Genomic DNA, 16,882 nt, shown 5'->3' on the forward strand with positions numbered 1-16,882 from the left:
GAAGGTGAAGTCAATGGTGGGTGGTTTTCGTTGGTTGCTGCCTCCCTCATCCTCCTTCTGAGCTTGGGCCAAAGGTGGGTGGGTTTGCTGAGCATCAGGGACAGAAGGCTAGGGTCTGGGTCTGGCTTTCATGGGACCCTGGGGATAAAAGGGAGGCAATGGCTGGCCCCTGGGTCGTTTCCTGGCGGAGCATGTGGGAGGATGGTGGGGGGTAGGGAGCGGTGTAAGAAGGTAGTATGAGGGGAGGGGAGGCTGTTCGGGAGGGGTCTTCTCTATGAGGAGGAGAGGAACAAATATCCTTCAGGCTCTGCAAAGCCCTTCTACAGCCCTTTCTTGGGAAAAATTCCCACATTTGTTCTGTTTGATGCCTTCATTATCATAATAATAGCTATTATTTAGAGAGCCCTAGTATAAGGCAACCATTTGTCGATGCTTCTTATTTGCCATTCTGTTCAGTCCTCACAAAGACTATTGAGGGAAGTGTCCTAACACGGAGGAGTTACTTGGTATTCACTGTATTGAGCACTTCTGTTATCTTATTTAATCTTCATAAAAATCTTATCACACGGAAGCTCTTACTATCTCCATTTTACAGACAAGAACACTGAGAGGCCAGGTCTCTTATAAGACCCTAGAGCCAGGAAGAGGAGGGGCTTGAGTCCACACTGCTTGTGCAGACAGCTATGAGCATGAGGTGAGATGGCATTATGCTGGCCTAACTGGGCAAGACGTCATAGTCTGACGATACCAAGACTCCAGGAATTGGCCACCTTGTGTCCCTCCTGGAGGTGTCTCCATGGAATGGGGAGATAGAGCTCTGGCAGGCAACAGAGTTTGAGTTGGACTGTACAAGTCACAATGGCTGTGTGCAATCAAGTAGCACGACCTGGTGTTGGGAGTGTTCTGAGCCTCATGGGCATGTATGCATCTGCTGGTTGCAGAGGAGTGGCAGCATTTGTTTCAGAAATCCCTGACTTTGTGACCTCGGGCAAGACACCTCACTCCTCTGAGCTTCAGCTCCCATCTGTAAATGTGGCAGCCATCCTTAACCTGCCCACAAGTTGGGTGGACCACCTGACATTTGAAGTCATTCTAATTTGAGAACTAAGCCCTGACGTTACCAGGATATAGATTTATGTAGCAGATGGGCATTTGCATACTCTTGCATTGATGCTTAAATTATCCATCTCACTGTTTAAATGCATAGACTCGCCCGTGCTATTCCTTTCACTCCAGCGTCCTCCGGTCTCTCCCGTAGACCTCTCAGCCACTTGGACTAGTTGGCATATGCCGCTGCCTGACTCAGCAAGCCTGGGGGCGTCCCACAGGTGCGGTCAGCCATGTGGACAGCCCAAGGTGTGGCATGCCGCAGGGCTAAGGGTCAACAGTTGGCACAGTGTTCCCAGCAGAGAGCGACAAGTTTGCCCCCGATGGGGAGGCTAGGCCACTGCTTTAAAAAAACTTTCCAGCAACTGAAAAGAAATTGCATTTGCAATCCTACCATCCAAACATAGCTATTCATGTTTTTCTGTGGTTCCTCTCGGCCTTTATCTATTTGTATACAATCATTGTACTTGCACAATTTCTTGCTCTACTTTTCCCCTTCAGCATAATTTCACAAATAGTTTTTTTTTTCTTTTAACTGACTGTATCATGTTTCATTGAATTACATACTCGTATATCCCTATCGTTGGACATGTCGTTTTGATTTTCGAGCTTTTAACCATTACAAATTTCACTGCCAGAAAACAACTTCCTTCCCATAACTTCCCACTTTTCTTTTGAATTAATCCTTTCAGATCAATCCCCAGGAAGGGGATGACTAGGCTGACATTTGGAGGGCTCTTGATATCCTCACTTTCATGGGACGGTATTAGTTAACCTGTAGGACCTACAATATAGGAGCGGTTTCCAGTTTGCCCGCAGCCTTGTCAGCCCTGGGCCATTTGTTCTAAAACAGGATTCATGATTCATTTGCCTTTATAGTTATCAAATGATTTGTTGTTGTCATTTTTATTCTTATAAGATTAAAGTGTTTTATTCTTTAATTGCTAGAGAAATTGCCTGCTTCTCCTGGTTTGCAGAACCCTAGGAGTTGGGGTCTGGGCTGCTCTTGAGATGTCCCTATTTCTCCCAGCAGGGCTCATCGTCAGCAACAGTTATGTGCCCTCTTCCAGTGAGTTGTCACCATCCCTACCATCAAGCTGTCGCACTGGTACTCCCAGTGTGACTTGCTTGAGCTGCTGTGCTTGCTCAGTTCTGTCTATTCATAGTTTCTCTATCACCTCTTTTACTTTGAAGCTGTCTCACTGCTCTTGGGGTGCCTGACTATGGAGTGCTGGGGATTGCTAAGGCTAGCAATGGTGCTGGAACAATGTGTGACAAGGGTGTCCCAGGGAGGACCTCCCAAGAGAGAAGGGGTTTTCATGGGCTTTTGTGTTGGGATTTGGTGACCCCTGTTGGGCTGATCAGCAGCCTTTGACTGCCTGGTCCTCACGGTGCCCTAACAGGTTAGTGGGTTTGCCCAGTATTTAAACATGACTATCAGTGCCCGCCTTGTTCAGTTGAAATTGCAGGTTTTGTGGATGGGTTTACCCCAATCCCATTGTCCCTCTCAGCAACTGTTGTCTGGTGCAGGGCTTGCTTTTGCTTTCTGCTAAAGTGACCAGTACTCAGAAGACATACCCAGCCCTGAGTTAAGTCCCTTTAAACTGTCATCACTCCATCCATGACCTCCTTAGCAATAGCTGCCTCTGGTCAGGGCTGTTGAAAGCAGGGATGGGAAGGATTTGGTTTTGCCATATAAATTGACTTTTGTATGGCATAAAGAATATTTTCAAAATCTCGGTAGATTAATTCATGTCATATGTGGAGCTTGCTCTGAAAATGTAAGTCAGCCCCGGGGGGGCGGGGGAGTTGGCAGGCCTCTTATCCAGGCCCCTGACCTCTCTGGAGCCTCCTGGGCTCCCTGCTAATGGAAAGTGATACCCGTGTGGTTGCATACCAGAGAATGGGTTGGCAGATCACCCCACGGGGTCAGCAGTGCTTTCCAGTGCCCTAACTTGAGTGCACCTTCTTGGGCCCAAGTGGCTCTGGCAGCATCCTTTCCAAATCACTGTCTACGCAGATCATTTCAGTACACATCCAAGAAAGCATCTGAAAAGGTTTTCTAGCAAGCAGACCAACCTGTGGGGAGGAAAGAGGCAAAGTTGAGCTTAGCAGGAAGGGGACTGATCCTGGGAATGCTGAGAGGGGAGGAGAAGAGACCCAGACTATTGGGTTTTGCTTTTCATCTTTAAGCTGAAGAGGTTTGGGATGTGAGAGGAGAGAAATTTGGGAGGAGATGGGGAATGGCTCTGGGGAAGAGAAACCCTTGGGAAAAACTATGTTAGAGGAAAAATGAACAAAACCTTGAGGAGAGCTGCCTGAGCACTGATGTGAGTGTCCCCAGCCTGAGTGTCCAGACTTGGACGTTTATCCCTGTGGGCTCATCAGCCCCCACCATTCCAAGACTCTGGGGAATATTCTAAGGGCCACCGTGGCTGGGATCCAAAGGAGACCATGTCTCACCCAGTCTCCTGCTCAGATCACACCTTCAAACAAAATGGCTGATTACTGTCCCCTAAAGTCCTCACCCAGCCTGGGCCTTCACATCAGTGGTGTTAGGTGACAGGACACATCCACGTTATCATGAGATTCTTTTACACTTATGCAGCATTCTATTTAAGGTAGGAAGGGTAGGGTGTGCCCGAGGCCACAGCCTCATAGGACCCAGCAGGGGCTAGAAGTATAGAAAACAAGGGCCAGGCTGGGTCCTGTGTTTCAGAGGCGCCCTGTGGATTTGAGCAGGTCTGGACAGGTCTCTTGCAGATGCCAAGCCTTCACTTTTATATGCTATAGAATATGCTATATCATGTTGATATTTTTAATGTTTTTTTCCCCCTTTGTTCTTTTTTTTTAACATTTATTTATTTTTGAGACAGAAAGAGAGAGAGAGCATGAATAGGGGAGGGTCAGAGAGAGGGAGACACAGAATCTGAAACAGGCTCCAGGCTCTGAGCCGTCAGCACAGAGCCCGACGCGGGGCTCGAACCCACGGACCGTGAGATCATGACCTGAACGAAGTCGGACGCTTAACCGAACCCACGGACCGTGAGATCATGACCTGAACGAAGTTGGACGCTTAACCGACTGAGCGACCCAGGCGCCCCTCCCCCTTTGTTCTTTTATCCACCCACCTTCTATTGAATGTCTTTGTTTCACAAGGCTGCCGGGGAAGCAAAGATAACCTAGCTGGGGAGAGAGGCAGACAGGTAACAATAGCCCGGTGTGATGAGGGCTCAAATGCAGCTCAACAGGGATGTCAGAGGCCTACCCAGTACTTGGGGTGGCCTTGAGCTTTCCTTTTTGCACCCATTCAAACTTTATAATGTGGAGACAATGTGGCGAGAGGAACACACAGTGGACTGGGGCTGAGAAGATCTGGCTGTGACTCCTGGTTCTGTGGCTTACTGTGCGACCTTGGGCAAGTCACTTGCTCTCTTGGGGGCCTCAGTTTCCTCATTTGAAAAGTCAGGCCAGGAGTTCCGTCTACCCTCAGGGTGGATATGAGTCTCAAGTGAGAGAATGCTTGGGAAGGCGCATTGCTCTGGTGGCCAGCTCGGAACCAAGCACCCTTCTGCCACTGCTATGCCTCATGACAGTATGGTGCGTGTTATTTACTTCCGGGACTTGATCAAGGGTCTCATAGCACTTGTCCAACTCTACAGCGAGATTCCCCCCTCCCAGGGGGCAGCGAGGCTGTTTTTTTTCCTCATTCCTGTTTTGCAAGAAGAAAAGCTCAGCCCTGGGACTCTCACGTGCCGCACCCCAAGGGGAAGGTTGGGTCTGTGTTAGGGAAGGATTGGGACCACTGCCCTGGCCTTTTGACCTGGGTCTGCAGAGCAGACTCAGAGTTTCTGCTTCAGCCGGTGAGAGGGGTTCAGCTTCCAGCGCCTGCCCAGGTAGGGGAGGGGCAGAGGATGGCCTCACCCATGAAACACATGGAAAAGTAGTGCACAAGCCTCTCGGCCAACACCAAGGCAGATGCTTTAGGCTACACCCAGCTGACTGAGTAGAGGGGCACTGCGGCTCGAGCAGATAGTATGCACCCCTGCACCTTCTCACCTCATTCCCTCTTCACCCCTTTATCACCACCCCACCCCACTTTCTCTAAATATTTACTCAGCATCTGTCACGTGGTAGACACCAGCCCTGAGGATGAGGATCTGATTCATGGCTCCTGCCCTTGAGAAACTCACACCCCAGCAGGAACAGAGGCTTCTGGCATTTGTCTGTCTACTAACGGGAGATATTTTCAACCCCATTTGACAGATGAGAGAAGACTGAGGTGGAGAGTGACTTGGTAGTCAGTGGCAGAACCAGCACGCCAGCAGGTCTGCAGCTCATCTCTGAAGCCGGCCAGCGCACAGGGACTTCTTGCCACATACATGCCCTGCGCTTGCCCCCATCTCTGTGCCTTTGCAGAGAGATGCCTGCCTGTTACACCTGCTCATCCCCTTGCTCTCTGAGTCCAGACCCTACCCAAGCCTCCCTGCATTCCCAGCACCTTCTCCCACCACTTACGCCCGCACTAACCATATGTGATAAGCAAATAATAACATCATGGCAGAAGTCCCTGCTGATGGGACACAGTCAGGTGCTGGTCACTGTGCTGAGTGCCTTCCTTAATGCACCAACTTATTTGCTCTTCAGAACAAGGTGAGCAGGTAGACGTTCCCATTACCCCCAGCTCCTGAGAGACCTTGCTGAGAGAGTTAGGGCGGCTTATCTCCCGTCACATGTTAGTCTGAGAAGACAGTGTTGGACTGTGGCTGGGGCCTGGACGTGGCCTTGACCGCACGCTGCCTTACTGGGAGACCTTGTGTAGCTCCTTCACCTCCTGTGGGCCTTGGCTTTCTCATCTGTTATGAAAGAACTTCCAGGTGATCATGGTCTATGTGGGAGCGCGGCTGAGGGAGATCATGGAGTCTTCCCCCCGGAAGTTTCCTGTTCACTTATAGTGGATTTCAAACATACGCAAAAGGAGAGAGAATAATGTTGGAAAAACTAGGTCATTTGTCCCATTGATTGTCTCACAGTCTGGATTTGGCTTATTCCTGCCTCATGCCATTAGTTAACTTCTTCCTCTATGTCTTGTATTTCCTGTAAACTAATAGTTAGATCTAAATGAGATACCCTTTATATTGACACTGTTCGATAGAAATATAATATGAACCGTATATTCAATTTTAGATTTTCTAGTAGCTGCATTAAATAAGAAGTGAGAAGAAATAGGTGAATTAATTTTAATATTTTTATTCAATCCAATATGTACAAAATATTATCATTTTAACATGTAATCGGTATAAAAATCATTAATGAGATATTTTACATTCTTTTTTCCGTATTCCATCTTCAAAACCCAATGTGTATCTTACACTTACAGCACATTTAGTTCATTCTCAGTGCAGTGGTTAGCATGAAATACAATCCTACCAAAACAATAAAGCTGTGTTTACGGGAAAATATTTCACACCATTTCAGTTTTTGAATTAAAATGACTTCAAATGAAATAAAATTTAAAGTTCAGTTCCTGGTTGCACTAGCCGTATTTCAAATGCTCAGTAGCCACGTGTGACTAGTGGCTGCTATATTGGACGGTGTTCATAGAGGGCATTTCCATCACTGTAGAAAGTTCTGTTGGGTAGCACTGATCAAGAGGCTTAAGCAGATGTAGGTGTCATAAGTGTTGCTGTGTACTTACTGTTGTACCTCATTGTGTCCAGTTGTTCTGTTTTTCAGGATGCTGAGATTGATTAGTGTGTCCATGGGTGCTTCTGGGCATTTTTCAAGAAAGGAGAAAAGGAAATTTTGGTGCCGTTTAGGGTGAACTAGGTGGCAGGGAGTGAGTGATTCCCCAAAGTGGGACAGAGGCTGTTCTAGCCATATAAGCATCATCTGAGGACACTTAGTATGATATAGTGGTTGAAAGTCATTCTTCCTGGGTTTGAATCCTGACTGCCACTTACTAGCTCTATGACCTTAGGCAAGTCACTTAACCTCACGGAGCCTCTGTTCCTTCAACTGTGAAATAGGAAAATACTAGTACTTAGCTCACAAGGTATTATGATGGTTAAATGAGATAATGTGCATAAAGCACACATTATGCACAGAGTAAGTAGTCAATGAATATTAATTACTAGTATTATGTTATTGTAAAAATATGGGTTCCAAAGCTTTGGGGCTAGAGAATCTGATTTGGTAGGATCTGTGGTAGGACCTGGGATCTGCATTTTGAACAAGTCTCCAGGTGATCCCCCAGCCCAGATCCCTCCCCGAGATTTTTCCCTGGGATGACCCTTGGCTCTGACCCAGCCCCCGAGAAGCACATCCTGGCTGAATACCCCAGCGTCTGTCAGAGGACAGACAAGCCCAGTAGAGTTGCCAGATTTAGCAAATAAAAATCCCATATTGTATCTGGCAACCCTAAATCTCTAATCCAGCTAAAACTGTAAACTAGCATTTATAGGAGAGGTTGTTCTGCGCCGTGGGTCTCCATTCCTGCCATATCTACCATAAGGTGCAAGAGTGTGGAGTGTGAGGACAAAAGTAGCACTTTTGGGTTTTTAGATAGGTCTTTACGTTTCAATTAGGGACCATGTCTAGATTTTCGACTCTGAAGAGGCCATCTTTTATAAAATCCAAGAAGGGGCTTTAGGGGCCATCTTACTCCATCTGCTCATTCTGCAGATGGGGAAACTGAGGTCTGACTGGAGAGGGGGAGAGCAGTTGTCCAAGGTCAGTGGCAGGGCTGGACTGGAACCTAGGTGTCCAGCTGCTGGCCCAGCATATGTTCTTCTCTGTCATCCCACAGTACTTGTTTCTGTCCTCTGCTACCTCAGTCGTGGTCGGGGAGAGGTAACACCTAGGGTCACCAGAGGCCCTTCTGGTAACGCCCTAAGAGTGGCTCATACCCTTGTGATCCAAAGGGATGAACACAGCGAATAGAAGAAAAGGCAGTCCCTGGTGCTGGCTGGACAAAGCCCCAGAGACGGGTGAGGGGATCCTGCCATACGTCCAGATGGTGGGGGTCAGGTTCAGGAGCTGCCCCCTTTGGCCTGGCTCCCTGACACACAGATCTGACTGGGCCTGGGCCCCACCCCACACCGGTGTCTTGCAGAGTGTCGGGAGGAGAGCTCTTCGACTTCCTGGCCCAGAAGGAGTCGCTGAGTGAGGAGGAGGCTACCAGCTTCATCAAGCAGATCCTGGACGGTGTGAACTACCTTCATGCCAAGAAAATTGCTCACTTTGATCTCAAGGTCAGTGAGGGGGTGAGGGAGGAGAATCATTTTAGGAAGAAGGAGCCCAGTCCCTTCTGATGTCACTGCCGGGAAGGGCTCAATGCCCGTTTGGCCCTCGTCCCTTCTCTTGCTGTGGAAAACTCTGAGCTCCTAGGAAAGAAATGATGCCACAGAAAGTGTCCCTTTCCTCACTTTCATTTCACCTATCAGGCTTTCTGCACATAGAGACTGACTGCAAGAAGCTTCTTATTCAGACCACAGGTACTTTATCTCTCTCAGGGAGCAGGTGGGGTGCAGTTTTTAAATACTAGACCAACAACAGGAAACTTGAAACCAAACACATTTCACAAGACTGGACTCTTCAGTAACTGAGAACTAACTCATGAGCAGGCAGAAGTAGAAGCGTTCAGGCAAGGACTACTGAGGTTGGCTGGCCCTACAGGCCCTGCGCAGCACAGCCTTCAGCGGCCCTGGCCCAGAGGTCATCAATCTTGGAGCTCAGGGGCCTCTGGCTGCCCTCTCTGTTCCCATCCCCTACTGTGACCACAAAACTGCTTCCAGGGGCCGCTCATCATTTGTGGTAACTGGTATTCAGGGTCAAGAAAGTTCACTGTGACCACATAGGACCTCATAAAGCAAGAGTGTGGTCAAGTAGAAGGAGCAGTTCCCATAGTAACTGAACTCAGTCTAGTAGACTGATGGGCCTTTACAGACACCCAAAGCTTAAAGATCCTCTAACCTGTGATCAGAGGGACCTATTTCCCAGGGTGAAAACCCACTCATTTTTCTGTCCAGAAATTCCTGTTGTGTTTCAAGCATTGTGCCAAGCACCTAGGTATTGCTACAGATACAAAAATCAACTGGGCCCTGTCTGGGCTTAGTTCCTCTTTTCTAGGAAACTTAGTAACAGGAGACAGAAAAGAAAGACCAACAATAGAAGGAAGTATAGGGGAGCTGCAATAGAAGGAAGTATAGGGGAGCTAGGGAGCTGAAAGGAGAGGGCATCTAAGTCAGACTGCATTATCTGAGAGGGCTTCCTGGAAGAGGTGTTATTTGAGTTGAATTTTGAAGGACTGGCAGGGGTTATCAAAGGAGAAGAGTCTTCTAAGGAAGAGAGAACGACAGTGTACATGGTCCTGAAATAGCACAATACATTCAGGGAAATACAGGCAAAGGGTAAATGTTCCAAATGGCTGGAGAATAAGCCAGGAAGAGAACAGAAGGCAGACACAGGGTTTGAGAGCTAAGCCAAAGAGATTGAACTTTACCCTGAGGGATATAGGGGCCAGGTGATCAGGGAGGTGAGGCCAGCAGATGTGTGTTTTGGAAAAATCCCTCCGGCTGGAAGGATGGATAGAATGGGGAACACCTGGAGGCGGGGGTAGGTGCCATCTGGGAAGCTAGTGCAGTAATCGGGTGAGATGTGGGAAGTGCAAAACTAATGTAAGGAGGGGACAGATTGAAGACCAATTACAGAGGCTGGTCTGAGGATTGATCAGGTGCCTAATTAGCTGTGGGGGATGAGGAAGACGGCAGAGTTCAGGATGACACCCGAGTTCTGACTTGGGAGGACTGGCCCAGAGAGGGCATGGCATGCCTATGGTCTCACAGTGACTGCCTCAGGCAGTGGGTTCAGTTCTTGACATGGACCCCCACCCCAGCTCTTACCCTGCCCTGTGGGGTGACCTGCCGTGATTCCCCTCGGTGGGGTCCTTACTTCTCTGCTGATTGCCGCAGTATTTTGAATTCCTCCAACAGAAGACACCTTGCAGTGTTTTACACAAGAATCTGGGGTAAAAGTTGGAGTCACCGAGGAGGGTGTGGCCTGAGGGGGACTTTGGACCTCAGAGTGGTAATACACTAAGCAGGCAACAGTCTACCCGGACTGTATTTGTGTCTCCTTCCTGGCAGTACTGTGGACAATTAACTTGCTGTTTTCTGTGTCTTTACTGGCTCCAGGAGACCGACCTCAAAATGGGCTCCTTTGTCTTTTCTCTATGGGGTCTGGTAGAGGTAGGAGGTGCTGTGATCCCACAGGCTCCGTGACTAAAGCGGGTCCACATTGTTTAGTTTGCTTGTGTGGCTGCTCGCTGTGGTGTGGGGAGTGCTGGCTTGGAGGTGGCCAGGTCGGGGTTTCATCTTCATCCTACTGTGTACCAGGATACAACTCAACCTCAGTCTTTCGGCTTCAATGCAAATAATAATTCCTACTTGGTGCGGTTGTTAAGGGTTAGAGAAGCAGCATTACCTGCTGTGTACCAGACAGTGCTCTGTAATAATACCTGCTATTGTCATTTCCCCTCTCAGAATAGAGGAAAAGGAAACACAACTCTTGTTACAGTATGTTGGGCCCGCCAGCCTAGAAAAACAAAACTGCTAATGCAATTCTCGATTAGCCAACAGAGCTGAGATTCGTTGCTACTGGGGCAGGTCTGGCTCCTGGGCTCAGTGTGGATGCTTTCCTCGGCCTGGAGATGGTCACTGGGTTTCCCCCGGTTGCGTGTAGGGTGATTCTGCTAACCCCCGTCTCGGCCTCCTGTTCTTAGAGTTGTGCACACTGTGAGCCTTCTGACCCTCCCTCCCCATCTGTGAGTCCCTTGGTCCAGGCTCAGCTGAGCAACTTCAGGAAGTGATGAGTAGCTGGATTACCTCATGTTTGGGTAGACACTTCCTGGAGCCAGAATGTGGGTAGGCATGCCCCCGGTTGGAACTTTCCACCAGCTGGAGGGGGTCATGTAGAAAGCCCAGCTGATAGCTTAGAGGGGACTTCTTGATTCCATGTTGTTTCCAACCACATAAAATTCATTTTACACGAATACAGTTTTCTCCCTGATTTTCACTCCCTGTGAGGTGCCTCTGCTTTTCTCAACTCTTATATTCTGTTACTCCTCACCAAGTGAGTCAGGCTAGCCTTGCTGCCCCATGGACACAGCCACTGTGTTGTCTCCATGCCCCTACCCATGACCTGTTCTCCATGCTCACCTTCCAGGAGCAGGTAATGGAGGACAGTGAGCTCTCACCTGTCTTTGGAATATGAACTTCTCCTGGGTCCTCCCATGATAAGCTCCTCCTATGTTCAGTCACTGTGCTAGAGAGGTGAAGCCCTGTCCCTGGTTAACACATGCTCCCAGCCTTGTGGCAGAGAGCAGATAAATGGACAAATTAATGTATGATAAGCAGTCTTGGTAAAAACAAATCATGGCATGCTGTTGCCCAGAAATCTATGTTGGGTCCTTGTCATCTGTAGGATAAATAAACCCATTCAGCATGGCATTCGGACCTTTCTTATCCTGCCTTAGTCCAGATTCTGGTCTCATCCACCTTTCCCCACTCCAAAACACTAGCCCCAGGCAACAAGATGACAGATACATGTTCTGGCCTCTCTCCTTCTATGTTCATGCTGTTCCCATACAGGAAGCTGTTGCTCTTCCTTTCTCTGTCCATGGACATCCTTCCTGTTCATCCTTCTAGGCCCAGCAGAAACATCATTTCCTCTAGGAAGCCTTTCCCTTCCCTACTACGTCCCAAAGCATAACTAAGAATGAACTTGCCTTTATGCTTCCGTTGCCCTTTGTACAGTCTGAGAATGTCTATTGCTGTTGGTCACTCTACTGCTTGTACCTAGCACTGTGCTTGGCACATGACACATTACTCAGTGTTGAATGAATGAGTAAATGAATGAATGAAATGACTTAGTAAGACCAGATGCATGCATGGATGGCAAAGACCCTTTGATGTCACCTGGGAAATGCAAAAGAGTTTGCGGGCAGAAGTCAGTGCAATGATGTGAACATTTATTGGGGGGCTATAGTATGCCCAGGAGTAGAGTGACAAACATCAATGTGATATGGTACCTGCCTTCCACGGGCAGGAGATGGCCACGGTGAGACTTGGTGGGGAGGCCACCTGAAATGAAAGCTAACCATGACTCTTGCCAACAAATGCCCACTACCAAGGGGTAAGCGTTCCACCTCAGCAGAGGGAATACCAGGCCAGTGTGTGCTGTAAATTCACCATAGAAAGGCAGATTGACGTGGGTAGGTAGGAGTGGTAAAGGTAGATGATGTTGCCTGTATTTACATGGTTGGAAGGGACATTGGGGCTGCCTGCCCTTCAGTCACAGGGAGCACCCAGTGTGCCTTCAGACATGCCTTTTGCGGGACAGATTACCAGGAAATGGGGGTCAGTACCACCTAGGAACCTTACCCTGGCATGTGACCCCTACACAAACAAAGGCCTTGTTGAGGGCGGTTTTGTGTGGTTTTGTGTTTGTTTTGTATTTGGGAATTTCCCTTCTGAGTTTTGGTATTTCTCCCCTATATCCTAATCCAACTTGAGGATTCAAAAGTGGAAGGTCGGCCTCAGGTCTGACTAGTATTTTAAGCAAAAAGAACAAGTCATGAGGATTGAAAAAAATTATATGCAAACCAGGAACCCTCATGGGGCTTTTTGGCTTATATAACTACTAGAAAGGAAGAGTGAATTTCTGAACAAGTACTCCAAAATTCCAAATTCCTCTATGCCCTGATCATCTTTTGAGCTGTTTTTATGTTCATGATGTGAGGGGGTTTGCTTGTCAAGCTTTCATAGGAATGATATCAATAGTACTTTAAATGTATATGGCACTTTCTATAATACAGCATGCTTACACGTTTGTTCTCTCATGTGATCCTCATGGCCACCCATTGAGGTATAGGTATTGTCACTTTTTTACACACAAGGCAATTGACATTCAGAGAGGTTAAGTAACTTGTCCAAGATCACACAGGTTTTTTTTTATGTTTATTTATTTATTTTGAGAGAGAGAGAGAGAGAGTGAGCATGAGCAGGGAGGGGCAGTGAGACAGAGGGAGAGAGAGAGAGAATCCCTAGCAGGGTCTGCATCCTCAGTGCAGAGCCGGATGCAGAGCTCGATCTCACAATTGTGAGATCATGACCTGAGCCGAAATCAGGAGATGGGTGCTCAACTGAGTCACCCAGGCACTCCAAGATCACATAGGTATTAAGCGAGATAGCTGGAGCTTGAATTTAGCCAGTGAGGAAACACTAAGCCAAACTGGGTATTACCAGCTTTTTCAGTCACCAAACTGTGACGGTGTAGACTTCTTACTTCCTTGGTCCATGCCTCTTATATTTAATTAATCCAAGGGTCTGAACCGTGTCATACATTTATCCTTTACATGGTTAATTTCTCATCTGGTTACATTGTTTTTTCTTTCTAATATCCTCATAATTTTTAAAAAGTGCGTATTTTATTAACTGCTATAAAATGTGCATGCATTTGAAAGTAGAACTTACAAGAATGAGATTGTTTCCATACTAAAATCTGGTGGCATGAAGTGAAGGTAAGACATGGCAGAGATTTAACTTAGGATAGGGTGAGATTGTGACGGTGAAGGCCAGACTGAAGAGTCTGTATAGTCAGTCACAGCCATGGAAGGCTTTTCCCCTCAAATGTTTTTATTACAAAAACATTTCAAAACATTTAAAGAAATTGCAAGAATACAGGGGACACCATTACACCATCCCCCTAGATTCAACACGTGGCCACATTTGCTTTACCTCTTTCTCTCTTTAAAAAAGAATAAAAAGGGGCGCCTGAGTGTCTCAGTCGATTGAGCGTCCGACTTTGGCTCAGGTCATGATCTTGCAGTTCATGGGTTCGAGCCCCCTGTCAGGCTCTGTGCTGACAGCTCAGAGCCTGGAGCCTGCTTTGGATTCTGTGTCTCCCTCTCTCTGTGCCCCTCCCCCACACCTGCTCGGTCTCTCTCTCTCAAAATTAAATAACATTTAGAAAATTATTAAAAAAAAAAGAAAGAAAAAACTTTTTACTTACATAAAAGTATTTTATGTCTGTATATCTACACACAGACACGTACACATGTGTACATATTGTATATATACATATATATGATCTTTAGAATTAAAATCATTTTAAGTAAAAATTAAAATAAAAACATGTATGTGATTTAAAAATTTTTTGGCATAATTTGAGAGAAGATTATAGCCGTCCTGACACTTCATGCTCGGCACTTCTGTAGGCTTCTCCTGAGACTGAGGTTGGTCTCCTACAGTGCATCATACTTAAGAAAATGAGCAAGCATTGGCGGAAGACCTTTAATGGGTGGATAAACAAGACTCTATTTCTGATATTGAAAGAAAATTCTGGCAGGGCAGAAAGAGTACGCCAGTTGGAGGCGGTGATAAGAATATGGGAAAGAGATGAGCCAAAGGTACCCCTTAGCATCTTTCAAAATTTTTATTTAAATCCAAGTTAGTTAACATATAATGTAATAATGATTTCAGGAATAGAATTTAGTGACTCATCACATAAATATAACACCCAGTGCTCATCATAAGTGTCGTCCTTAATGTCCCTTGTCCAGTTAGCCTATCGCCCCACCCAACACCCCTCCAGCAACCCTCAGTTTGTTCTCTGTACTTAAGAGCATTTTTCAAGGGAAGGATGATCTTTTATGCTATTATAAAAAGTAATAACTCATAGAAAATGTAGAAACTTACACGGAAGTTACCCACAGACTTTCCACTCCAAAGCAACTATTATTATCACTTGGTGTGTTTTCTTCAACTTTTTATGAACAGGTGTGTGTGTGGGGGGGGGTTAGGATACTTGTAACTATATTGCTTTTACAGTTTTCTTTTGTGCTTTTTTTTTTTAACTTTACATATTAACCCCAGCAGCCCACATGGGCTGTCAAGTATTTTAGTTTGCTGTAGAAACTTTTATACAAGTATTTTCTGATTTCCTTACCCCTTCAGGGTATTCTGAGAGGTGGACCCTGCTTCCTGTTTCTCAGATGCAAAGTTTAGCTTGTGCCCTCTTCATCTCCGCCCCAAGCATAAGACTGTGAGCCCAAAGCCCTAGAAATACATGCGGTTTGCTTTATCAACTACTGCAAGGCCAACCTAGGGCAACCTGAGGAGAAGTGACCCTCAGAATGCTGAACTTCTAAATAGTGGAGGGAAGGAACAAAATGTGCCCAAATGTAAGCTATAGACAGCCATTATTAAAAGAATTGAAATATAGATGCTTTGAAATGGGAAGCATTAAACCAACCAGGTGACTCTTACAAGATACAGCAGGAGGCCACGTGGTGAAGTAGAAAGAGGAGAGGATTGGGGGTTGAGCCTGCATTTGAGTCTCAACCTATGCTGTGTGACATTGGGAGTTCACCTCTCTGACGTTTCCTGGCCTTGAAAGTGGAGATAATATTGCCTCTTCTTCCTGTCCCGTGGGAGGTATCAGTATTAATGAGAGGGCTTGCAAATTCTAACATTTCCTGCAAATACTGGTTGTCAGTTTTAACTGGTCTTATTAGGCCACATTTCTCCCTATTCCTCTCCCTATTCCTCCCTATTCCTCCAGAGGGATTCAGAAGGGAAGGTAGGCATGGAAACATCCAAAGAGGGAATGAATAAGGTAGCACTTTCCAGCCAGCCGGCCGGGAAGATTTTGAGGGTGGCAGGACACTGTGTAAGACTGACAGGAAACTAGAAATGCAAATTGCCTTTGCATTCGCTGTTAGGTGCTTAGAGGCCTCCTGGGGCTTCTAGCTGCCCATGCCCTCCACTGGGGGCCCCTCCCTAGGCCTGGCCTCCAGGGAGGTATCATGTGTTCAAACAGTTACTTCTAGGTTCCATTCACAGCTCCACTGTCAGTCCTCTCACCGCCTCTGATCTCAGTAGGAGTGAAAGAATCTGATTCTGGAAGCAGTGAAAATAGTAGAAAGAACAGGAACCTTAGCACTAAGAAGACCTGGGCTTGAATTTTTTTTAAGTTTATTTATTTATTTTGAGAGAAACAGAGAGAACGTGGGAGGGGCAAAGAGAGAGGGAGAGAGAGAGAATCCCAAACAGGCTTGCGCTGTCAGCACAGAGCCTGATGCAGGGCTAGAACTCATGAACCATGAGATCATGACCTGAGCCCAAACCAAGAGTCTGATGCTTAACTGACTGAGCCACCCAGGCGTCCCAACCTGGGCTTAAATTATAAGCCTGGCTCCACAACCTAGTTGTTTGGCCTCAAATAAGTTACTTAACTTCTCTGTTTCTTAGTTCCTCATCTAGAAAACACAGAGAGTACCCTCCTGTGTGAGGTTCTTTGCAGTGGTATTCTGGGAACAGCCAGATCTCCAGAAAACAAGTGTATGTTTATACACACACACAAATTTATCCTGAATTTTATGATACAAAGATTTACAACACAACTTATAAACAATAAAGTAAATAATACTTTTTATTGTAAATTCCAGAGAGCAAGTTTTTTCTCATAGCACATTTTCTTCGGTTTTTTGCCAAACCCTTGTATCCATAGCCAATCTATGGCTGCAGGTGACACCTGAGTGTAGTTCTGACCAGAATGTTGATATTTTTGTGTACGTTAACAAGTGAGATAAAAACCAAACAATGAAGACATGCGTTGGAACTTTACTCATTTGTCAATGACACGAATGACTTCTTTGCTGAACTGGGTAATAGTTTCTGAATATCAGAAAAAATATATTTCCTCCGTTTCTGTG

General features: G+C 46.6%; 1 protein-coding gene across 4 annotated transcripts in view; it reads left to right on the top strand.

Annotated features, from left to right (window-relative positions):
• The window catches only part of DAPK2 (death associated protein kinase 2), a 119,842-nt gene that overhangs the window by 65,989 nt on the left and 36,971 nt on the right, over positions 1–16,882 (top strand). For all 4 annotated transcript variants that reach the window (XM_030317958.1, XM_032593624.1, XM_032593623.1 and 1 more), the window contains one exon: positions 8,222–8,360. In XM_030317958.1, the coding sequence (XP_030173818.1) occupies positions 8,222–8,360 (139 nt within the window). The remainder of the gene's footprint in view (positions 1–8,221; positions 8,361–16,882) is intronic.

This window comes from Lynx canadensis, chromosome B3 (assembly GCF_007474595.2).
Source record: "Lynx canadensis isolate LIC74 chromosome B3, mLynCan4.pri.v2, whole genome shotgun sequence".
Taxonomy (NCBI): domain Eukaryota; kingdom Metazoa; phylum Chordata; class Mammalia; order Carnivora; family Felidae; genus Lynx; species Lynx canadensis.